Genomic DNA, 25229 nt, shown 5'->3' on the forward strand with positions numbered 1-25229 from the left:
GCCTAACAGAAGCTCAATATGGAAAATATCTATTATTCCTATCGGGGTATAATTGAATTAAGGTTTACTTTTATGCCTTCTCTCACTACTGAATCAGAACGCTGTCTCTAACACCTCCTCATGTCCATTCATCAGCAAAACTGAATATTTGGTTCCTTTTGTCTGCAGTACCTTGATTCAGTCCACTCTTGGCAGCAGCATGCCATCACATGCAACTGTAGGTGTCCCACTTCCTCCTCCTGATAATCACTTAGTCTTGCAGTACACACCACAGCCAGCAAATTGAAATACTACTCCAGGTTTTTTATTTCAGGAAGCTTCATGGTCCTTAGTTTCACATATAGTTTTTACTTTCACAGCTTCCATATCTTTGCTCTAAAAGTGACCTCCAAAAAACAAGAACAGAGTTTTAAGCTAGTTTCTTCCTTTAGTTATAGGAATGCCATCTTTTCCCCCCACTCATAACTACTGGGGAAAGGTCTTTCTACTTCAACCCAAGAAGGGTTAAAAAACTTTGGTTCACTTTGGGAATTCAGATAACTGAACTGGCACATCCTCACATGCCCTCACTTCCTGAGTGAGGATTTGGGGATTATGAATCCACAGCTAAACCCACTCCCTATTCAGTATGGATTAGTTTTTATTAGGGCTGTTGATTAATTGCAGTTTTAATTGCACTGTTAAACAATACCAATTGAAATTTATTAAATATTTTGGACGTTTTTCTACTTTTTCAAATATAATGATTTCAATTACAACACAGAATACAAAAACAATGAGGAATCCTTGTGGCACCTTAGAGACTAAAATTTATTTGGGCATAAGCTTTTGTGGGCTAGAGCCCACTTCACCAGATGCATGAAGTGAAAATACAGGAACAGGTATAACTACATGAAAGGATGGGAGTTGCTTTACCAAGCGTGGGGTCAGTTTAATGAGATAAATCAATTAACAGCAGGATACCAAAGGAGGAAAAATAACTTTTGAAGTGTTAAGAGTGGCCCATTACAGACAGTTGACAAGGTGAGTACAGTAGGGAGAAATTAGTAATGGGGAAATTAAGTTTAGGCTTTGTAATGACCCAACCACTCCCAGTCTTTATTCAGGCCTAATCTGATGGCTACCACTCTGAAACCTGTCAACAGAATACAAAGTAGACAGTGCTCATGTTGTATTATTTTTTATTACAAATATTTGCACTGTAAAAATGATAAACAAAAGGAATAGTATTTTTCAATTCACCTCATACAAGTACAGAAGTGCAATCTCTATCATGAGTGTCCAACTTACAAATGTAGATTTTTGTTACATAACTGCATTTAAAAAACAAAATATAAAACTTGAGAACCTACAAGTCCACTGAGTCCTACTTCTTGTTCAGCCAATCACTAAAGCAAGTTTGTTTACATTTACGGGAGATAATGCTGCCCCACTTATTTACATCACCGGAAAGTGAGAACAGGCGTTTGCATGGCAGGCTTTTGTAATTGGCATTACAAGGTATTTATGTGTCAGATATGCTAAAACTTTTGTATGCTTCTTCATACTTCAGCACAGAAGCATGTCTTCTGGAATGGTGGCTGAGCAACCCTCATTAAAAAATGAATGTGTTAATTAAATTTATGACTGAACTCCTTGGGGAAGAATTGTATGTCTCCTGCTCTGTTTTGCCCTCACTCTGCCATATATTTCATGTTACAGCAGTCTTGGATGATGACCCAGCACATGTTTGTGTTAAGAATACTTTCATTGCAGATTTGACAAAACAAAAGAAGGTACCAATATGAGATTTCTGAAGATATCTACAGCACTTGACCCAAGGTTTAAGAATCTGAAGTGCCTTCCAAAATCTGAGAGGGAAAAGGTGTGGAGCACGCTTTCAGACGTCTTAAAAGAGCAACCAGAACCACCAAAACAGAAAATCAATCTTCTGCTTGTGGTACTGACTCAGATGGTCCACACTGCTTTAGATAGTTATCAAGCAGAACCCATTAACAGCATGAACGCATGTCCTCTGGAATGGTGGTTGAAGACGAAGGGACATAGGAATCTTTAGCGCAACTAGCAAGTAAAAACCTTGCAATACTGGCTACAACAGTGCCATGCAAACGCCTGTTCTCACTTTCAGGTGATATTGTAAACAAAAAGCAGGCAGCATTATCTCCTGCAAATGTAAACAAACTTGTTCAGCCAACTGTTGAGACAGAGAAGAAGTAGGACAGAGTGGACTTATAGGCTCTAAAGTTTTACACGGTTTTATTTTTTTAACAATTCTACTTTTGTAAGTTCAACCGTCATGATAAAGAGCTGCACTACAGTACTTGTATTAGTATTTTTCAAACCTATCTTGTTTTTTACAGTGCAAATATTTGTAATCAAAAATATAAAGTGACTACTGTACATTTTGTATTCTGTGTTGTAACTGAAATCAATATATTTGAAAACGTAGAAGACATCCAAATATATTTAAATAAATGGTATTCTACTATTAACAGTGCAATTAATCACAATTCTATTTAACTGCTTGACAGCCCTAGTTTTTAATTGGTCTTACGGGTCACGAAAATCTAATGCCATTGAAGCAGAGCCTTGAGAAAGGAAAACATCTTTGTAGCCATATGTTTAATCTCCTGTTTTAAGTTTTTAAATAAGAGGAGGCGGCAAAAGTTGGAAGATTTTCCAAGTGCCACTACAAGGATACCAATCACCATGTACTATCTGAACCCAGGATAGTCCTTTGCATAAGAAAGCAGCCCCCCTCCTCAGCATCAAGAAATTAATATGGAGTATGATCTTATTTGCCAGTACAGATTTGTAAAAGCCACCAGTCAAACAGTTAAGACTAAGCCATCAGCTCAATAACTAGCCTCCAGTCTAGAGAGATTACTGAGAAAACAACGTTTAAGACCATTTGTTCAGGACTGGGCATTCAGGAGCAGCACACTGTACTTTAATGTTGGAGTAAGGGCATCCAAGTCCAAGACTTGGGCTGCAGTCCTCATTCCTCAAGAAATCCAAGAAGCGTGCTCAGCCCCTGGGAAGGAATGCCTTCCTCATTTTCTAGTGAGCCCATTACGCAGAGGCATATATGATTATTCATCATCGTAGGAAAGACTGTATTAAGGCCATTGTTGAAAGAAAGGAGGGTTTACAAGGTAGAAAATTTTTGAAGGGGGGGAGTGGGCAGTATCCTTGGAGTGCACTTATTTCTCATCAGAGAGGACTGGCAAGACTAAAGATTAAGAACAGAAATTTTGTTAAGATAGTCAAAGGCAGAAGGTTCCCCAAGGATTTGTCTTGACTCCTCCACTAAAGGCCAATCTAAAATTTCAGAATAGGCTCTCAACTTCCAAACAAGACTGCTGAAGTTAGGTACTTCTGTGAATTCTGTGACATGCACACACACTGTCAAACATACAGTGCTGCTGCAAGGTCTCCAGTGGCAAAGGCTTTACAGACTAAAACATGCTAAGAAAAAGTACAGGTCATGAAAAGGAGGAAGATAAAGAGTTTCCATAAGAATCCAGAAATCCACACTAAGTGTCACATTTGTTTGCACTGACAAAGAGCTGGATCTGCCTAGAGCTGCTTCTTGGATAAGTCTCACGATGCCTGATGCAGACTGCTAAATTCCTTAACCCAAGACCAATAGTTAATTAAGACTGACATGGTACTTGAAAGATCAGGAAGTGTGACATAGTGAAACTAGAGAGGACCTTTTTACTAACTGCTGAAGAGGGTAGACCAACCACTATAATATATCGTGAAATTATCTACAATAGTTAGTGATGAAGAGTAAGGATTTTCTGGAGCGCAGGGGAGAACATAACTGGAGGGAAGAGCATTCACATTTAGTTAAATGTGAGGCAAGCTTTCCCCATACATTTGAAAAATCTCAACTCTCTAGCTTGCTTACACAGTATACAACCCCAAACCCCCACAGTCGCCTATTTATTGCTTTAATACCAAAGGAAAAACTGCTTCAAAATAAGATATTTAGATTAAAATTAAAAGTTCACTGTTTGTCAAATTTCTGACAAAGCCATGTCAGATAAAAAGTTGATTGGAGAAATTGTTGGTCATTAGTAAGATCCCAAACGAATCTGGATGGAAAAAAACAGGTAACTGCCAACATTCCAAGTAACAGCAGAGCTTCACAACTGTGGTAAATTTGAGGCAATTACAACTGGGGTTATCTGCAAGGGTTGAACACCGCTCTCTGAATTAGAGTGCTTACCAGAAAAATCTAGGGTTAGCTTTTTACATACGAAGCCTAAGTTATAACAGCTAGAATATGGCTTAATTGTGACTGAAGACAAGCAAACGTTGAATGCATTACGTAAGTCTCAAAACTAAAACCATGTCTAGTACACCTGAAGATAAAAAACCACTAAAAGTATCTTACCTCATAAATGTTGGGGTGCCACATTTTGGTCAGGAATCTGAATGTAGGCGGTGAATATGGATAGTCGATAGGAAATTTAATGTGAGCCTGCAACAAATAAAATGAATCTCAGTTTTCATGTAACAGAACACATTGAGACCAGCAAATTAATCCATGTTAGTCTTTCACACTGGAAGGTTTGGTGGTCCAAAGTGATTTCAGTCTTAAAAGAAAGAAAGTTGATCATTTTTTGTTAGTGCTTCAACGGACATTAGGCACCTGACAAATCTACACAGTTTTTAGCTCCATTATTGGGTTTTGTGAGCAGACTGGTACTTGAACAGTAGAATTTGAAGATCAGGACTGAGGTTCATTGGACTGGCAATCCTTGTAAATAGAGAGGGAAAGACAGGCAAGCAACTGCCTCAACTTCATGTAGCTCTAATTCAAGTCAAAGTCCCGAGATGTCTTAATTAACTGTTTAAATAATCACCACCGACAATTAAAAATCACTTAAGAATTCAGTGGCCAATATTATTAGTTTCCTTTTTTTAAACCTCAAAATAGGTTAAGCCTTTTGGCCCCAGTAATAGAAATTTTCTAATGTTCCAAGCACGTTAGTGGGACTATCTGGATCACACCACAAAGAGGTAACTAAAGAACATTTACATCAATACCTGTACACAGCACAAAACTTGTGAATAGGCACAAGGAATATTTGTTGGCAGTTTTGAAGGACTTGGTTGGTGGAGGAAATAGAAATTCTACTTCAGGCAGACTAACTTGTCTACCAACCTGGGTATTTATACTACACTTGTTGCCATGGCATCTGAGCACTTCACAAATTCAGGTATTCGGAGGCTTACATTTTGCAGAGCTGCGTAATCCTGCCACATAAACCAGAACCTTGATAAGAGAATTTTATTGTACTAATGGTGGGTTAGCATGCCTGAAGCCTTAGAGGAGCATTTTTTAAATAAAAAAAGTAACAAATAGACCTTTAGATTTCAACTAGATAGATTCTAGTTACAGTTAAAAACTAGAGGTGGGTACAAACCAGCATCTTAAAACTGACTCTTAAGGTTTGGTAAGGAAGCAAGGTGCGTTGAAATAAAAATCCAGCCTGTTTTGCAATTTAGGTTCCTCTAGTTTAAAGCAAAAGCAGCATTCTCAGTAGCGTGAATATTTTTTTAAGCACTTTCACAGAGTGTCCACATACAGGTAGACAGCATGCGTTATGGAAGTAAACATAAGAACATAAGAACGGCCGTACCGGGTCAGACCAAAGGTCCATCTAGCCCAGTATCTGTCTACCGACAGTGGCCAATGCCAGGTGCCCTTGAGGGAGTGAACCTAACAGGCAATGATCAAGTGATCTCTCTCCTGCCATCCATCTCCATCCTCTGACGAACAGAGGCTAGGTACACCATTCTTACCCATCCTGGCTAAAGTACAGTAATGTCAAATCCTAAGCAGAGGGGGTTTACTGGAGTATACACTTTTAGAAAAATGCTAACTGGATGTTCACAATATAATGCAACAGTGATCATCAGTCAGCTTCTAAGCCCATTCTTCCCCCAGTTCTGACATTTTATTAGAACAAGAGAGAAAAGTAGTGCTCAAGAGTCCAAATTAAATTCAGAAATAAAAACCCAAGGTTGAGCTAGGTAGAAAGCTTGCTTGCATAATTTTGCATCTCTTGTTTGATAATATCCTAACATGATGCTAGGCATGTCCCAGACAACTTCAGCCTAAACTTTCTTTGATTTTTGTGCCTTCAACTTGGAGTCTTATTTTTATTTAAATGCAGAGGATTTAAAATTTGAAAACCAGTTTAGACAGGTCCATTTAACTTTGACAGCACTTTCCCACTGCTATGTTGTATCGTATTCTATCCAGAAATCACACAGATCCAAAGACAGTGCCTTTATATAAATTATTAAGCAGTTTCTGGGTTGAATGCACAACTGTAGGGTAAACCGGGAGGCTATCTGACCACTGAACTGCTTAAGACACAAACACTCCAGAATTGAACAAATTGAATGCACTGAGTGTACAAAAATCAATATACACTGTAGAGCAGTGTTTTTCAAAGTACTGGGTCACCTTGCTGATTCAAATGATAAAGATTGTTGCTGCGCAGAAGGGACCTGGAGAGGAGAGAGGTGGGGGGGAGCAGGAATTGGGGAGGGGAGCAAGTTGGAGCTTGCAGGGCTGCTGCGGGGCCAGCTCCGTGCTGCCTGCCGAGAGGGAGAGGGACACACACACACACCCACCCCCTCACCCCCCATTCCGCCCCTGGAGCTAGCTGCTGCCAGTGGGGAGAGGGCTTGGAGGGAGTCCTGCCTGCACCCCAAACTCCTCATCCCTGGCCCCACCCCAGAGCCTGCACCCCCAGCCAGAGCCCTCACCCCCCTGCATCCCAACCCTCTGCCCCAGTCCTGAGCCCCCTCAACCCCGGCTCCATCTTAGAGCCCTCACCCCTGCACCCCACCCTGGGCCACCTCCCACACTCCTTACCATAGGCTTACTAAGGATAGTCTTAGTTCCGTGAAGTGGGTTAAGCTGGAATGTATTGCAATATTATGATTTTATGAAAACTAGTCAAAAAGATATAATTATGTTGGGTTACAGACATCAACAATTTTCTTCAACTGGGTCATGAGGGGAAAAAAAGTTTGAAAACCACTGCTGTAGAGTGCCACACAACATTGTTGGGGTAGCAGATAAAAAGTATACATTAGGGAACCACTTTTAAAAATCTATCAATTGCCTACGCATCAAATTTACATTGTAACCAGTCATGTCTTCACAAAAGATCAGAAGGCTACAGAATTTGTAAACAAGCAATTATTTCCTGCTCCATTTTATTTAGCTAAATTGAAGTACTGAGTACAGAGATGCTCTAGTGTAGCAACCCAAATACAGAAATTGGCTTTTCCAGTGAATAGCTCTTTAGCACTAGAGGTCAGAATTTCACTGTGCCAGCTGTTCAAGCTGTAGCCAGAAGGATTAAGTGCACTGGGGAAACCCAAATGATCACTGTAAAATTCCCCAATTTTTTTTAGCTCACTTTCACCTCTCTTCCTCCTCCTGATCATTGGCTTGAAAAGTGAAACTGAACTCATATCCAGGACATTAGAATTTTCACAAACAGGTTTCCAGGTATTACTCAGCATTTTACTTTCCTAATAGAAATGATCAGTTTAAAGCAGCTTTCTACCAGTTGAGCATTAATATATTTCGTTTGAACGGGTGAAGGAAACCAGGAGTTTCAGGGGCAAGCTGCCACATAGCTGGTGAAGACTCGCTAATCGCCATAGCTGGGAATCCAGCATCATCACAAACTGCCATTTAAAATATTTCCTGGATTAAATACGTCAGAAGACCAAGGATTATATAAAGCTCATTTTTGAGTGACTGTCTTACTTGTGGCAAATAAGTTTATACAACCCCACTGACCTGTGAAGAATGGAAGATATTTGGATACTTTTTACGCGACATACCCTGAACTGGGTTAAGATAGGTTCTACTGTATATATTGTCAGAGTAGCACAGATCTGAGGCAGTATACTTTTGGTTAAATTCCAAGTGGAATTTATTTTTTAGAGTGAGTGAGTATCCAGAAAGCCCCAATACACAAATCATGAAAAAACATTTGATACCCAATATCCCTCCTCCCCCTCCCCCGGCGCGCGCGCGCACACCTGCCAGCAAGCTGTTGAGCCATTTTAAGTTTACCTTAAACCAACTATAGAAAGGGACCAGAGCAAATCCTAGATTTCAGAGATCTGAACACTTAACTTCCCTCACTACAGTTCTTGGAAACACTTGAAGATGTAGCAGGATGGAAAGTAGAAGTCAGGATTAGATCTGTGCTTTGCCAATTCCGAGGCACATGTTAGTTAAGAGGTTCTAAGGGGTAAATTAAACATCACTATGATATTATGCTTGATAAAATAGGATGGAATCTGCAGCCAACCCATGTAATTATTTGACATACACAGTCTCTTCAACTAGATTGCTGACACACTACACTATGCAATTTAAATACATTTGTAGAAAAAGCATGGCTATTTTAGTGGATTGCTTCCTGTTTATTGCCCTACATGTTCCAGATGCTGTCAGTGTTCCATATTTGAAGTACATTATTTGGCTTTGCCTGCATTTTCCTGCTACGCTATTCCTTTATATTTAAAATGGGTCAAAGCACATGCACATAGGGAAGCCATTCAAGGGAAACCTCAGAAAGCAATTGTCAACTAAGTTAACCATTTAGATACATTACAGTAAAAGCAGTTTTATCCAGCATGTTGTGGAAATGGGGGGGTGCCGGTAAGTGAAAAATGGCAGAGGTAGGGAGTTTGGGGGCAGGGCTGGGGTGTAGGAGGAGGTGAGGGTCACTGGCTCTGGGAGGGAGTTTGGGTGTGGGAGGAGGCTTGGGGCATAGGTGCCGGATCTGGGGGCAGCTCAACTGGGGCAGCTCCCCACAAGCGCTGACCTCTCCCAGCTGCTCCTAGGCAGAGGCGTGGCAGACAGCTCTGCCCCTGCCCCAAGAACTGCCTCCGCAGCTCCCATTGGCCAGGAACAGCAACCAATGGGAGCTGCGTGGGCAGCAGCTGAGGGTGGAGGCAGCACACAGAGCCGCCTGCCACGCCTCCGCCTAAGAGCAGCCGGGACAGTTCGCTACTTGCGGGGAACTGCCCAAGGTGAACAGCCCCCTGGATCAGGCACCCCCCCTTTGCATGCAAACTCCCTCCCAGAGCCTGCGTTCCACACCCCCTCCCACATCCCAACCTCCTGCTGGCCCCGCACCAACGAGATTATAATCTGGACTGTCAATGAAGATCAGAAATGACCATTTATAGAGTTTTCCAGTTGAAGTGCTGGATAAAACGGCTTTTACTATGCATTTGTTTTTAAAAGTGTTTACTAAAAAAATTTCTAGTCAGTTTTTAAATGCATTCGGAGAGCCAATCAATATGGGTAGAGTGTGGTAGTTACCGTTGCTTTTCATTTCTAGAATTGTTAAGTACTTACTCCATCCAAAATATTTACCTACCACTGTCCCCTCTATGACCAGTATTAATATGAACATATTACTCTAACACAGTTAAAATTTGTTGAGGAAAAGTGCATGTTTTATGCAAAAAAAAATAAATAAAAAGTACTCAAGACTACTGAGCTGATTTTCAGATGTGCAGAGGACCAGCAGCTTCCACAGCAATCAGTTGGAGCTGCAAATGCTCGGCACCTCTGAAAAGAATTTTTTTTTAAAGTTACATTCCCTATAATAAAATGTTAGGTCTTGCTTTTTATTCCCAACACTCTTTACAAGCTATGAACATGCAGCATCACTGAAACTTAGCTTCCTCTGAGGTGCAGAACAGCAGACAGCCTAACTTTAAAAAAAAAAAAATCTTAAATTTACACTGTTCCAGGTTGGGGGGAGGGGGACGGTGTGCATGTGCACTGAATGTATGATGTTCTTTGCATCTCAGTGTGAAGATACTAATGCACAATGAATACCTTCTGCCAAGTAACATGTAGTAGCTTTCCAAAAGACAACTAATTATTTATTCATACTACAACATGCCTCATTAGCTACATAGGTTTCTTAATAGGGTGGTATGGAGGGACAAGGGCAGGTGATGGCAGTTTAGAAATGTATTACCCACTAATAGTGTTGTATACAAAAACCATCACTGAAACTGTTGACATTTCTAGATACTTTCAACTCAACTTCTGCCTCCTAGAAAAGGCACTTAACTTCTGTTTGAAGAGGACTATGTTAAAGTGACCTTGGAACCTTTCAGTTTGCACCCACAGCGTCAACACAGCAGAGTTACAGCACAGCACTTGATCGCACGCAGCTATTCACATCCCTGTAGTCCAAACAAGCCCTTAGTCTCCATTTATGTCAACTGTTTTATTGTAATCAGTAAAACACTTTTAAAAAAACAAAAACTTACTACACAAAGTTATTGCTGTTTCAGGTAAGCTCAGGAGAAAGCATAAAACTCAAGCATGTTAGCTCATGCACCTCATACGCAAGATGATACTGCAAGGGCTACTGTTGTAACAAATTTATCTCTTTAGTTCAGTGGTTCTCAACCTTTCCCAATTACTGTACCCCTTTCAGAAGTTTGATTTGTCTCATGTACCCCAAGTTTCATTTCACTTAAAAATGACTTGCTTACAAAATCAGACCTAAAAATACAAAAAAAAGTGTCACAGCACACTATTGCTGAAAAATTGCTTACTTTTTCCTTTACCATATAATTCTAAAATCAATTGGAATATAAATATTGTACTTAGATTTCAGTGTATAGCATATAGAGCAGTATAAACAAGTCATTGTCTGTATGAAATTTTAGTTTGTCCTGACTTTGCTAGTTTGTTTTTTTTAAAATGTAGCCTGTTGTAAAGTATCTACATGAGCTGATGTACCTCCTGGAAGACCTCTGCATATCCCCAAGGGCACATGTACCCCTGGTTGAGAACTACTGCTTTAGTTTATCTCACAGCGTGCACAACTGTCAACCAATAGTTTGGATTACATCCAATTCCTTCATGTGTAAAGGACTTAACCACTACTAAGGCCCAAAGTGCTTGTTTACAGAAAGGGTTCTCTCAGCAATCAAATGTTTGTTAATTTTAGGTTTTCACTTTAAAACACATATTTGATGTTTCCCAGCAGTTAACTGGAATATTGGCACTGATGATTTCCCACTTCTGTCCCAGCCAGTTCTCTTATGCTATTAGTAACCCAGTCTTTCCACACCAGAACGAACAAATATTAAAGCAACTTTGTACTCATCCATTTGCCCAGGGCAAATTAAATGTTTTCATCTTCATAAGTGCGGGCAGATTGTGCTACAGTAATTCAAAATTTTGAAATAGAAGGGAAATTCTCATTTGGACAACTGAAAGTTTGGGTATTTCAGTTGAGAGAAACTAAGGCAGAGAATTCCCATCAATGATTTATTATGTACTGGCGGAGTCTTCAGTTGTTTGCGCATATCAGACCGTGGGACTAGTGCTCAAATATCAGTGGCCAAAGTATACACAGTACTTCTACACACTAACACTTAATTTTTAGCATAGGTAAACAGAGCATGACCGCTAAGTATGCTGCAAGTAAGCAGGAAACTCAGGCTTCCACCTATGCACCTTGTTTTCAGCAGTTGCATTCCAGAGGAAAGCCTTCAGCCAAAATGGCTGTATCTGCGCACATACTTAACACAAGGCACAAGGCCAACAGAAGTACAGGAACTATATAAACCACAATGTTAATTTTAATATCGTCTCACAAAATGCCTTTTATTGCTGGCTGGTGCATCACAACTTTTTAAAACTCACCTAATGGATTTGCTCTTCCACATTAAGCTGGATTATTGAAATGTGGTGTTTAATACTACATCCTGGAAAACATTTAGTGGAGGTCATCTTAAGTATTAACAGTCCATTTAGCAAGTCAGTCAAGAAGCGGAAGCACCTTGATGCTGTCCAACTTCAGAACCTGCAAGACCACCATTACTATTAAAACTAGCTAGGCTGACTTGCCATTAATACAAAGTAGTGGGTCACACACTGTAGTTTGTGTAGGCCAAGCTCACTAAACACACCAGGGGTTCCTTGCATCCTTACATTCCACCCAACAAGCTCCCTGTATTGCCACCCTCCCGATCCCCCTCTATTTCAGGGATTCTGCAAAAATTTCCCCACTTCCTCCCTGATGCTTTGGCTTTTGCCCCTCCATTCTCTTTTAGGAGGGTCCTGCCTTCTCCCCCCATACCTGGGGCTCTGTCTCCTCCTCCTCCCCCACAACCCATTTCCATCTCCCACCACAGCAGGGTCTCTGTTCCCACCTTCACCCACGCCAATGGCTTAGTGTCTCCCCCCAACCCTGGATTGGAAAGGAGGAGTGGATGACTGGTGTCCTACCCCTACAGACCAGGAAGGGCACTAGGAGAGAGGACACTTCATTCCTTCCTCTTACTTCTTCTGGCTGTCCCTGCTGACTGAGCATCCACCTCACACAGCTTCCAGCAGGGAGAGCACGGATTTCTCTTCTGTCTGGGAGAGAAGTCATCCAGGGCATCACATGCTAAATACTATCAGGACCACATGGAGAGGAATTGTTATGCTAGAAGGTACTAAATAGGTGCCAGACACCAGTGGTTTGATCTATAGACAACTGCAGAGGTACCTGAAGCAGTGACTGTCCTAAACAGATGACAGCAGCTCAATGCATCACCCATTTCCCCTAAAATCAATTGCATTCTGCTCATTGATACCTAGAACATTCCCTGGAATTCTGGAATTGATCCGATGTGGCATTCAAACGCTACTGCATTACACACAGAAATGCTGTCAAGTTGAGTGCAAGGTCTTTGCAAGCCTCTCCAATAAAAAGTTGTTCCCAGTGATGTATATAGTGAGCTATACACCAGCTTTTCACACCGGGCCCTAAGTTTCAAGTCCTGATTGAAATCATGCCTGAACATGAGTTCCCAGTATAGCACCTGACTGCACCCATAATTCACTTCACTTTTCAGACATCACATTAAACTAAAGTAGTACAATCAGAAAGCACCAAGTCAGAGTTCTATTAGAGACAGCTTGGCTTTCAACTATGCATGCTAGAAAAAACAAGTGGTTGAATGAATTCAAAACAAGACAGCCAGCCAAATTAGTTCTGGGAATCCTGAATGAAGATGCCCATTACATAGAACTAGAAAGCAACTGTTTAACACAGGATATGCACTCCCGAAGATAACCCATAAAGGAAAAAATTGGGATTGTATCAAGTTTTGCTGCTTTATGATTATAAAGGTGACCTATAATTCACAGTCTAATCTGGAAGACTAGAGATCTAGTGAAACATCACAGGAAATGAAAGTTAAGCTATTGAAAGGATGAAGGAAATTTTAGTCAAACTGTTGGTTGTTTACACACCACCAAAAAGTTTTAAAAACTTCCATGATAAACCTTTGTTGAACACCTACAACCTTGCTCTTCTACAATTAAGGTGAATGAACTCAAGATACACACAAAAACCATCTTGCCTACTGTTCCTCATCCACAAGGTCCATTAGGAAAACCCATTGGACACTCATAGCATCTTCCAGGCAAAAACCCTGTTGAAAAGTGTCCTTTATACATTTTAAAATAATGGATAAATCCTTTTTTGTAGGTCATTTAACACAAAGTGAACCTTTTATATTAAGTTTCAAGCGTTTTGAGAATGGAACCATGTTATAGGTTTGCACAGTGCCTAACACAATGGGGCCCCGATTCTGATTAGAGCATCTAGGAACTATTATAATAGCAACATTACAATTTACAAATTAAGAGTTTTACTATTATTGTGTTGTAATTTGTAAATTTTACAAGCAAGAAATAGCCTATAGAAAGTGTCCACTTTCAGTAAATACTATGTCTGTCTTCAATTCATATTTATGGGTAGTTATGGCTTTTGTGACTGTTAAATACTCTAATGGTTTTGGGCAGTGTTAAATTCAACAGGAAATGGACAAATAAGGCAGCAAGTCCACATACTGACCAAGTTCAAAGTTACAGCTGCACCATACTTATGAAATCAGGGTAAAAATATAGTCTGATAAGAGAATGGTGCACAAGCGACATATATATTTTCCTCATTTCTCACGTCTGGACTGTCTTTAGAGGATCTGTGTAAACTGAGCCACATTTGGTCCTTTCCTCCAAGTGTCATGAACAAGGAATGGGTGAAGAGCTGAGCAGTTATTCTGTCATTTCCCTACACTCTAACTCAAAGAGAAGGAACAATTTATTTTTTTTTAAATGGTTCTCCCTTTTGTGTCAGAGGAGTCAAGCTCAGATATTTTAGTCTTTGTGATGTATTACAGCTCTTAATCTTCATTTACAAACTCCTGAGCTAATCAGAAACTTAGTCTGGGCAAACCAGTAGAATGTTTAGGATCTTAAAGAAGTTTTCAGTTAAGTCACTTCTACCTTCGAGTGAAATTTTATTAGAGATAGTTCACAGTATTGCCAAACTAAATATTGCTACTAGGTATGAATTATAGGACAGCTGATTCAAATGCTGATGAGTCAAGGATAAACTGCTCTTGAAATACCAGAGGTAAACTAAAGGCACTATCTGCTGTAAGACTACATTTACTGTGATATCTAATGTAAGGAAGCTGACCATGAGTTAGGTGTTCAGCCTTAAACATAGCAAATGTATCTTTAAAATATTTTAGTTTTGACATCTTGCTGTAGAGCTGTTTAAAATGGCAGAGGTATGCTGAAAGCAGAATGACCTGCCTCCCTTGATAATAGGCCAACTGCATATTCCTGAAACAGTGCCCTTCCCCTACCACGCTATTTATTCTTGTTGCTTTGTCAGCACTGGGATCAGCACATGGCTACCATTGCCTGTATTAACCACGCCAACTTTGCAATGCCCATTTTTCAATGCAAAGCCTTCCTAGCTCAGCAGTATACACTACCAATACGAACTGGACAAAGCAAGGGCCTATTTCAAAGCTGGGCCGGACTAGTGAACTGTTGAGAGAGTTATATCCCAGGCTCAAAGTGAGCTGTGTTCACATGCACAGTGTTAGTAATACACACTTTTCAGCAGCACCAGCAGGAAAAGGGGGGGAAAAGGAAAAACTGCAATTAAAGCACATGGGAAAGAAAAATGACAGTTATTTGGTTCCTTCTGTACTACAAATCACTAACCTAGAAGCTCTGCAGCACATGTTCTGTAGTTAGTGTTGAAACCTTAAACCAAAGATCATTTCACATAATACAGCCAATATCATAGTAAAAATGGTGATTTGTTATAAATGTAGTTCATAGAATATCAGATTCTGTCACATGCAGCAAGACAGACATTTTAACCATTGGAGGTCTGAATCATAGAATATCAGGGTTGGAAGGGACCTCAGGAGGTCATCTAGTCCAACCCCCTGCTCAAAGCAGGACCAATCCCCAAATGGGCCCCTCGAGGATTGAACTCTTAACCCTGGGTTTAGCAGGCCAATGCTCAAAACCACTGAGCTATCCCTTCCCTCCTCCTAGTTCAGCATAGGCAGCCCAGAAAGGGAAATTAAGTGCAAATAGGATTAAAAGTTGAAATCTAGCTTTTATTAAAATACATGGATACTACGATCAGAATTTTTTGCAGGTCAGAATGAAGGTACGTGGCAAGCTATTTGGTGGGAAGAGTGTGTGTGTATTTTATTTTTATATACATATATACATACATACATATATATACATACATACATACATACACACACACACACCCCATGCTTTTACTATGTCAATCTCAAAGCTTTAACAACCTTTCAAAAGCAGACATTTACAGAAGGACTTTACTTGTCCCCCCGCCCCATCAACAAAATAAGGTATTGTTCCCACTCCATCACAAATCTAAAAGGGAACATTTGAAATATTTGAGTTAAGGTTTAGATTGATCAAAATATTTTAGACTCAGTTAAGACTCAGTGACTATTATGGTAATCTAGTATCTGGCATTCTGCATAGAGTGACCAGATAGCAAGTGTGAAATATCGGGACGGGGATGGGGGTAATAGGCAAGACAAAACCCCAAGTATCAGGACATCTGGTCACTTTAATTCTGCATAACTGTCCAGAGAATATCATTGAACTTGGTTCCCACCTACCCTCCTACACTTGCAAGAATTTAAATCTATTTGTTTATTTAGTTTTGAAATTTGACCAGTAACAGCATCTTTGTTTGGAGCAATCATTGGTCCTGAATGCTTCCCCCAAATGTGTAATCTACAAGCCTGCCTATTGCCTTTACTAGTCCATGGACCCTATCTCTGCTCAAATTCTTCTACATCATGTCTTACTATTTCCCTCCCTTCCTCTAATGGAAATACCTTTTTATGATCTTCCCAAAGCCTTGTTCTCCAGGCTTCAGGGTGTCAGTTCCAAGTCTTTTGCTTCATGTGAGGGAGAGGACAAAGTACGTTTGTGGCCCATATGTTTTTACGGATGGATACTGAGTACATACACTTCAGAGTTCCCCATCCTCTCCAAAGCCCTAAGACAATCTTACATCATCCACTGATATCTTTGCTTTGAAAGTTAGGCTTGGCAAATGAGGGCAGGAAGCCTCAACGAATTTCAAACTCATTTGCATGCTTTGACTGGAGAACTTCCATGAACACTTAAGCGTTGCCAAAAGTGGTAGTTTAGTAGAGTGGTTCTCTTACTCAGACAAGAATATAATTAAGTCTTCAAGGTGACTACACAAGAACTTTGAAGCTGACAAAAAAAAATAGGACAGAGCCCAATAGGCTTTAAATTTATCCTCAGCTATAGGTAGCATAGAATCATAGGACTGGGAAGGACCTTGAGAGGTCTTCTAGTCCTGTCCTCTGCACTCAAGGCAGGACCAAGTATTATCTAGACCATCTCTGATAGGTGTTTGTCCAACCTGCTCTTACAAAATCTCCAATGATGGCAATTCCACAACCTCCCTGGGCAATTTATTCCAGTGCTTAACCACGCTGACAGTTAGGAAGTTTTTCCTAAGGTCCAACCTAAACTGCCCTTGTTGCAGTTTAAGCCCATTGCTGCTTCTCCTATCCTCAGGAGTTAAGAATTGTTGTTTCTCTCTCCCTCCTTTTTGTAACATCCTTTTATATACTTGAAAACGGTTATCTTCCCCCTCCCCCCACCCCCGGTCTTCTCTTCTCCAGACTAAACAAACCCAAGGATGAGGAACTGTGTGGCTGAATTCCAATAACGTACAGTCTGATCAATACCTTAGTACTGCCAAAGTGCTAGCATCCATTGGCTTGTGTAACATTATATGGGTAAAGTGAAATAGGTCCAGTCTAGTCATGCTGGAAGACCAGGTGGAACCTTACAACTTCCCAGCTAGGTTCAGTGTAGGATTTGCCAGGTTATCTGGGTTTTCCCTGACCCTTCACTTGCAGCTCTATTATCTAGCCATTGCTTTCTTTTGCAAACAAGTTGTGTAGCTGTTGTCATGGACAGCTTATTTGAAGGCAGGATCCAGGAGTAAAAAGGCAATTTATATTCCAGACTGCCAGTATGCTGTGTGACCTTGAGCAAGTCACAAACCATTCCTGAGTTTAAAGCTGCCAACCCCACTCCCAACATGGGAAACAGATACTTGATGTCCCTAAAGCATTTTGAGTTATAGCTGAAAGGTGTGTAAGTATAAAGCATCAACAAGTATCCTGAGGTCTAGCCTCCTCCTTCAATGACCCATTTCTTCATGTAGATTAGAAAACCGCGGTGCACCTGGCTGGAAAAAAGCAGTGAAGGTTAGCATAGGCCTCATTAGTTCTAGTTCCACTTTAAAAATATTCTACTATCTACTCAGTGCTTCAGCAAAGTGAGGGCTATGGTTTAATAGGCCTTGTGCAAATGTGTTTTAAGGAGGGGCTTTGAAAGAGTGTAGTCAACACTATCCAAACAAAGCAGTATGAAAGGCGGAAAAGAAAGTTTGTTAGTCTAGCAGCTGAATTTTCATTCTGTTGAATCCATGATGAAATCTGCCAGAATTTACTTTGAACAACTTCAGGAATGATCCTTAAGCCTCAGAGAATCAGTTTATGCACAGCCTGCACTACCTGTTGGTTAGATGAGAAAATACTTTTCAGAACACATTCAGGCACAAATGCACATCATTTCTACTTCCAATCCGTTCTTAACAGCAATGCTGCTGCTGCTATGATTAAGCAACTACCGTTCGTACTGGGACATTCTGCTCTCTCATTAAACCACTAGTCATGTTAGACAATTTACAGTGGCCTTCATAAAAATTATATTCATGCACCCATTGAGAGGAAACAATACTCAACTATAGATGCTTTTAAAAAAAAGGCAAACTCCCAAAACTTAGCAGCATTTCTTGCAGAAAATTGAAGTCTAGGCAGTCATCACTACAGCGTAACACTGAACAGGACCCAACAATAGCATCTGAAGTTGTTCAGGCTGAAGGGGCCCACTTGTGGTGTCTGGTGTGGTGGGGATGGAGAAAACGGGCAGGCTACATTAGATACTAAGGGGATGTCTACACTGCATCTGGGAGCAAGCCTCCCAACCTGAGTCCACAGACCTGTGTTAGTAGGGCTCACACTAGTGCACTAAAAATAGGTCGGTAGACTATGCTTTGATGTTAGGACTTGGGCTGGAGTTTGGGCTCTCAGGCTTTCAAAGGGGTAGGCTTGAGTCACACCGTCAAAACACCATCTACACAGACATTTTTAGCACCCTAGCACAAGCCACACTAACACAAGTCTGTGGACCTGGGTTGGGAAGCTTGCTCCCAGACGCAGGGCAGACAGTGCAATCCAGCCAGCTGTTTAGGATATCTCAGCAAGTCATGAGTAAGCTTCTAACCCACTAGAATCTGTGCTGGGCCTTGATAGCAATATTGTGAAAGAGGACTCCATGTTAGCATCGTCACTATTTACCTAATTCAGAAGTCCAGAGAGTGATGTCATTTACTAAGAGCTGCATCAGTCTGTGATTGAATTCTCTACACATTCCAGATGAATCTTGTTTGATCTATGGAATTGTGTTTCGAACTTCAATGATCTGGATAAATGACTCAGCTTCTGAATGTGAAAAAAGTGTGATGCATGTAGTTCTCCAGACTTGTTTTTAAAACACAGCTCTATTTTGATCATATATATGTTTACTTTATTCAGAGTCTGACTCAAACATAATGGTAAGAGATTATTTTTTACACAGCCAATCACTCGAAGAGAGAAGCCACAATGGAATACACACCAAGATCTATTTTAATATCAGCTCTCCCATTTCTCCTCACCCTACTATTATCTGCATTCCTCAGACAGTTTGTCAGATTCTACTAAGTTGACAGATTTTGAAGAGCAATTCAACTTCCTCCTTTGCTTTGTGGCTTTACATGTACAAACTGAAGTGAAATGAGTAGATGCAGTCATTCAACCTTTCAGGTATGCCATGTAATCTAGTATGTCGCCCTTTCATTCACAGTAGATAGGAAATGGTTTGCTTTGGAAGCATCTTTTTCATGCCACTCATGTTTAACTAAATATTTTTAGATAGTGCTTTAAATAAATATCAGCCTAACCTCTGAACATTCATGAGTCATTCACTGACTAACCACCTTGATTCCATCTCTTCATATGCAATTCAGAATCTGTATCAGCTAAGCTTTCCCAAGAGAGACAGACAATCACATGTTCAGCTAAAAACACAAGGCAGGTCTTGATGCAGTCACCTCTTTCATAAGCAGCCTCTCCCCCTGCTGAAAGCAGCAAGGGAAGAGAATTATTTATAGAATTGTAAGTGTAAACCAAAGCACTACTGCTGCAGTGTTATACAACTTGGTATTTCTCACCATCAGTTCAGGCAGCAATTCTTTGGAGAGAGAAAATTCTGAAGCTAGAGGCACTGGTTATAATTTAAACAAACCAAATATGGTTTCTGAAGACTAATATGACACACCAGATTAGCTAGATACCTAAGAACTAGAACTATATGAAGTCTCCATTTCACTGCCATACAAACTCCCCCCCCTCCCCAAAAAAAAAAAAAGAAACCATGTAAGAACTGATGCTACTATTCTGCTCATGTTCAAATTACTGCATTAACAAATAGCTGAACTCTTCTGTTTAAAGCTGTGGACATGGGTGAGGAAACTAGGGGGAAGCAGTTAACACTGGCAATAATAAGCAGATCTGGTTTACAGTGGAACTTATTACAGGAAGGGCTAAATAGTTACACCACCTCTTATGGAAACTGTGTTGAGTTTTGAGGATTTTTATTCTAATCTGAAAACTTTATATTGGTTTCTTAGTCCTAGTGCACAGTTAGTTTACAAAACACTGTAAGGTGACATTCTTCTCTCAGCAAGTTAGGTTAGTTATATCTACACACAATGCTGCTCAGATGGTTCATGACGGTAACAAGTGACATGCCAGCAGTTATCTACTGGTGAAAACCTGTATTTACATAAGCATGGTAACTTGAAGATACGCTTGTAAAACTGAATGCCTGGCATCTCCATAAGCATGGGCTGTTTCAGCTAAATCACTGTTAGTTTTTAAACTTATGACTAAACTAATGCAAAAGCCTGCTCAAAGGAGATAGTCACCCTGAAGTTTAATAGGCCTTATACTATGGAACAATGGTCCCATTTGTCAGATTCCATTTCTGACTTGTAAGAGGTTCACATTCTCTCCCCATCGCCTCCCTCTTCCCACTCCAAGTTTAGAGGATGTTCTGGAGAGCGCTAACCAGATTAAATGACAACTTTATTCATAAGTAGGTGATGACTTAATTCACAGCAAGCTGCACCATAAAGGAACTGATGAATGGGGAAAAAAGCTGACTCTTACGTTAGAGAGTTACATTAAAAAAAGAAACTACTCAAAATTACCAGAACCCTGCATCCTTTCAGTTGGTAGCAGGGAGAAACTGAAATGACTCAAATTGTTTCAGTGTAATAGGGAGGAAAGTTAGTTATATAGCCAAAAATGGACTAACTCTGAAGGCATTCACACACTATAGTGATGGGCTCTATTACAGAAGCTTTGATAGAATCTACAAACAGAAGACAGTCTAAGTGCTAAGTATTATCAATATACACCAAGGTGGTCTTCTAGCTCTGCAAGACAGATAGAAGCAGCAGAGAGGTCATCAGACTTATTACTATGATTTCCAATGAATTGCTTCTCAAGTCTAACCAGTATATTAGAACAGTAAACTTTGTGCTTAGTGTCTGAACTTCTACTCCTACAGAAAGACGCCATTAGTTATTTCTGTTGTTGTAGTACACAAGAAGAGAGACAGCCACCTGCGCTAGCCTTTATTATTTGTACTACTGTAGCAGCAGGAGGCCCCAATCCAGATCAGGATCTCACTGTACAAATACCAAAAAAAGTCTCCAACCAACAGCTTACAAATGCAAGTACCAGAAGAGAACAGGTAAAAACAAATGGGGAAAAGCACATGGTAATAGTGAGGATCTTTGCAATGAGCAGCAGTTATGACATACCAGCTACCTAACCACTGTCAAGAACACTGTATGCATCACAGCAGAAGTGAGTTAAGAAGGGATCTGAAGGAGGAAAATGTGGCTTTGTGGATGTTTAAAAGGGACCTCATTCCAGGAAAAAGGACAGGAAGGGAGAAAGCATGAAGGAACTCTGGAAAATCTGACAAGTAGACAATGGAGGCTAGCATTGTTGGTGGAGTGGAGGCAGAGTCATTGGCTCAACAACATAAGACATATCAACATTATGCTAAATTATGGATGTGGAACAGGTCATTTATGTTTGATATAGCAGAGAAGGGGAAGCCAATGAAAGGAAGCAGAGAGGGATGACATGGTCAAAGTGACAATCCAAGAAAATCTTTCCAAGAACTTTCTGGATAATTAATCAGAGCAAGACAGCATTTCTCTAGCCCAAAAAGAGGTTACGGGGATGTGAAGGGTAACAAGAAAGGTTTCTACAAGTATGTTAGCAACAAGAAAGGTCAGGGAAAGTGTGGGACCCTTACTGAATGAGGGAGGCAACCTAGTGACAGATGATGTGGAAAAAGCTGAAGTACTCAATGCTTTTTTGCCTCAGTCTTTACAGACAAGGTCAGCTCCCAGACTGCTGTCCTGGGCAACACAGTATGGGGAGGTGGTGAGCAGCCCTCAGTGGTGAATGAACAGGTTATGGACTATTTAGAAAAGCTGGACATGCACAAGTCCATGGGTCCAGATCTAATGCATCCGAGGGTGCTGAGGGAATTGGCTGATGTGATTGCAGAGCAATTGGCCATTATTTCTGAAAACTCGTGGCGACTGGGGAAGGTCCTGGACAATTAGGAAGAGACAAATATAGTGCCCATCTTCAAAAAAAAAAGGGAAGAAGGAGAATCTTGGAAACTACACACCAGTCAGCCTCACCTCCAAGAAGGTGTCTTATGTTTGTATAATACCTAGCACAATGGGACTGAGGCATATTATGATATTCCAGTAGCACCAAAGATATGCTTGGTCCTTGCCAAAACAGATTCTGAACATTTGCTACAAGTACCAGCCTAACCAATGGTATCCTATCCTAGACCCAAAATATGGAGGAATTATTTAAAGCCTAGGAGTAGTTCATGATTGGCAGCTTTGCCTAAATTAATCTGATCTTTTACCTGTTTCAGAAGGAGAACTGTCTCCAACTTTTCATAGTTCATGGTAAATTAGAAATAATGTGTTTCTATCCACTGATGATGTAGGTCTCTATTTAAATTGCTTTAAGTACTACAACAATATTAGTGACTAGGTCACAATGGTATTCTATGCCTCAATTATCCATAATTAAGACTAAGATTGTCACGAATATTTTTAGTAAAAGTCAAGGACAGGTCACAGGCAAAAAAGAAAGGTCACAGCCTCCGTGAATTTATCCATGACTTTTAGTAAAAATATCTGAGACAAAATGGGAGATATGCGGGTCCTCACACTGCCTGAAGCAGGGCAGCAGCACAGGGACCAGGAGCCCTGCCTGTGGCAGCTGGGAGCTCCAGGGGGAGGGGATTCCCCTGCTGCCCAGGGCCACCAGGAGCTCTGGGGGGAGGTCCCCTGGCACCCGCGGGAGGCAGGGGACCCTGCAGCTCTCAACCACTACAGGCTGAAGTCACGGAACTTCCTGGAAGTCACAGATTCCATGACTTCCACAACCTCGGACTAAATTATAGCCTTATCCATAACAGCAAGAGGGTAAAGGGTTACAAGTATTTTGAGAATAATTTAGTGCTTGTGAAAAGGTGCTGAACAGATAGCTTTGGAAACTGAAGTTCTGTCCACAGTACAGCCAGTAGAAGCTTCCTCATATTGCTAAAATGAATGAAGTATGACCTGGAGGACCCTCTAGTGGTAATAAAATAGATGAGTATATAGGCCAATTCTCAGCCTCTGCAGTAAACACAAACAAGGTTGTTAATTACCTTTATATCTATCCACTGAAAAATTGATTGAAACCATTAGTAACTACTGGAATACTTTGAAAGCTGCAGATTAAGTGTTTATTGTTAGTACCGACCTAGGCCCAAGTTTAAATTTAGCACTTAAGTTTTGTACCCCTTTACTGTACTACGTTATGAACCATTCACTGTCTCCCTATGTCCTCCTTAGATACCAGGACAAGTATTAATACAACATTGACTGGAATGAGGAGTTACAAATAATGTGTTACTATTGCACCTAAGAGCCTTAGTCATTGACCAACACCCCACTATGCTAGGCTCTGTACAAACACAGAACAAAGATAGTCCCTGCACCAAAGAGCTTACACAGGAGGATACAAATAGACTGGGAAGTTCAAGGAAACTGAAACAATATTGGTCAGCATCACTGACTGTGGTCTCAGCACACCAGGACCCTAACCATTTTCAAGTGGTTGGTTTGTTTTCGGAGATCTAGCAAGAGGAGAGTTTTAAGGAGAACAGTGAAGTGACTTTGTAGACATTTATGGGAGGTTTCTCCCGAGTGTGAGGGGCCGCACAGGAGAAAGTATGAAGGTGCTTGTTTAACAAATGGGCATGGGAAGCTGATCAGAGGCAGGAGTCAACCTTTCAACATGATAAATATAGAATCTACAATTTTTAGCACTCCAATCTAAGGTTTCATACAGGGCATAGAACAGTTATTAGACTCACTTTTTATACTTCAAAGACTGCATGCTAAAAGGTAAGGTCCTATATTTTCACAAGCTAATATTGTACCTTAAAATACCAAAGCGAAATTTGACAGTTTAAGCTCCTGCACTGAAGAAAGCTTACATGGTTAAGAGACAAAAAGAGTCAGCTAAGTGGTCTACCACGTGCCAGGTACTGTCTTGGAAAAAACCCACTTCCTTCCTGACCAGCGGCAGGAACAGATCCTAAGTCAGGTAAGTGCAGAGTTGGTAGAGAGGGATTTCCATCTGCCCTCCTACCCCAGTCATGTCCAATCACAGCTTGGGACTTTGGCTTTGGCAATGCCACTGGCAGTAAAGTGTTTGATATAGAGAAGGCTAGCCTAACTCAAATGCTCTGTAAAAATAACTAAAATTTTAAAAAGCAGTTATGTTGTTACATGTTTCATCTGTGCCCTAGTTATGTAGAAGCCACACTGGCTTGTTCACACTAAATAACCATTAAGCATTTGTTTGTTCTAAGAGTTCACCACTGGACTGAACATGAACTTATCCGCTACACATTACATGTCAAGAACAAAATAGCTCAGATCCAGGAATCACAACTAGGAGCTTCCACATTCACTGAGACAGGCAGAAGTGAAATAGGAAGATGAAAAGTTAGGTTTGAGTGTTAACGGGAAACAGCCCAAACATATGGTAAGGGTCCCATCCCCCACCCACTTTTTTTTTTATAAACAGATAGTGTTTGGGGGTGAAGATAAGACAGTTCATAAGAACTAGCAACCAATTAACCAAACTTTACTAAAAACAAGAACTCCAAAAATTTCTGAACACTTGCTGTGGCATTCTGTAACTCAAAGCAGCATCCTGGAACCCCCATATTCACCACTGTCATAGAATTATATGTTCTGTACAAAATATGCCTTGTGATGTATCGTTTTAAAAAAGTCTTGATCTGTTGAATGTTAATATCCTGTTGGATGTTATGTTCTATCACTGTATGTGAGGTTATGAAGTTTTGCTATGAGTTATTGAAATATGTTGCGAGATGAGGAACACCCACAACCAGCATTCCAGGTACAATGCAGTAGCAAGATTCAGATAGCTCACTGAAAGGAATCCACCCTCTCAATCATCATCTCAGAAGACTTCTCAGAGACAGC

General features: G+C 40.6%; 1 protein-coding gene across 3 annotated transcripts in view; it reads right to left on the bottom strand.

The window, feature by feature from the left end:
- UBE2R2 (ubiquitin conjugating enzyme E2 R2) overlaps positions 1–25229 on the bottom strand; it is a 97359-nt gene that overhangs the window by 20891 nt on the left and 51239 nt on the right. For all 3 annotated transcript variants that reach the window (XM_039543637.1, XM_039543639.1, XM_039543638.1), the window contains one exon: positions 4406–4492. In XM_039543637.1, coding sequence (XP_039399571.1) covers positions 4406–4492 — 87 coding nt within the window. The remainder of the gene's footprint in view (positions 1–4405; positions 4493–25229) is intronic.

The sequence above is a fragment of the Mauremys reevesii genome, linkage group 6 (genome assembly GCF_016161935.1).
Source record: "Mauremys reevesii isolate NIE-2019 linkage group 6, ASM1616193v1, whole genome shotgun sequence".
NCBI classification, from domain to species: Eukaryota; Metazoa; Chordata; order Testudines; family Geoemydidae; genus Mauremys; species Mauremys reevesii.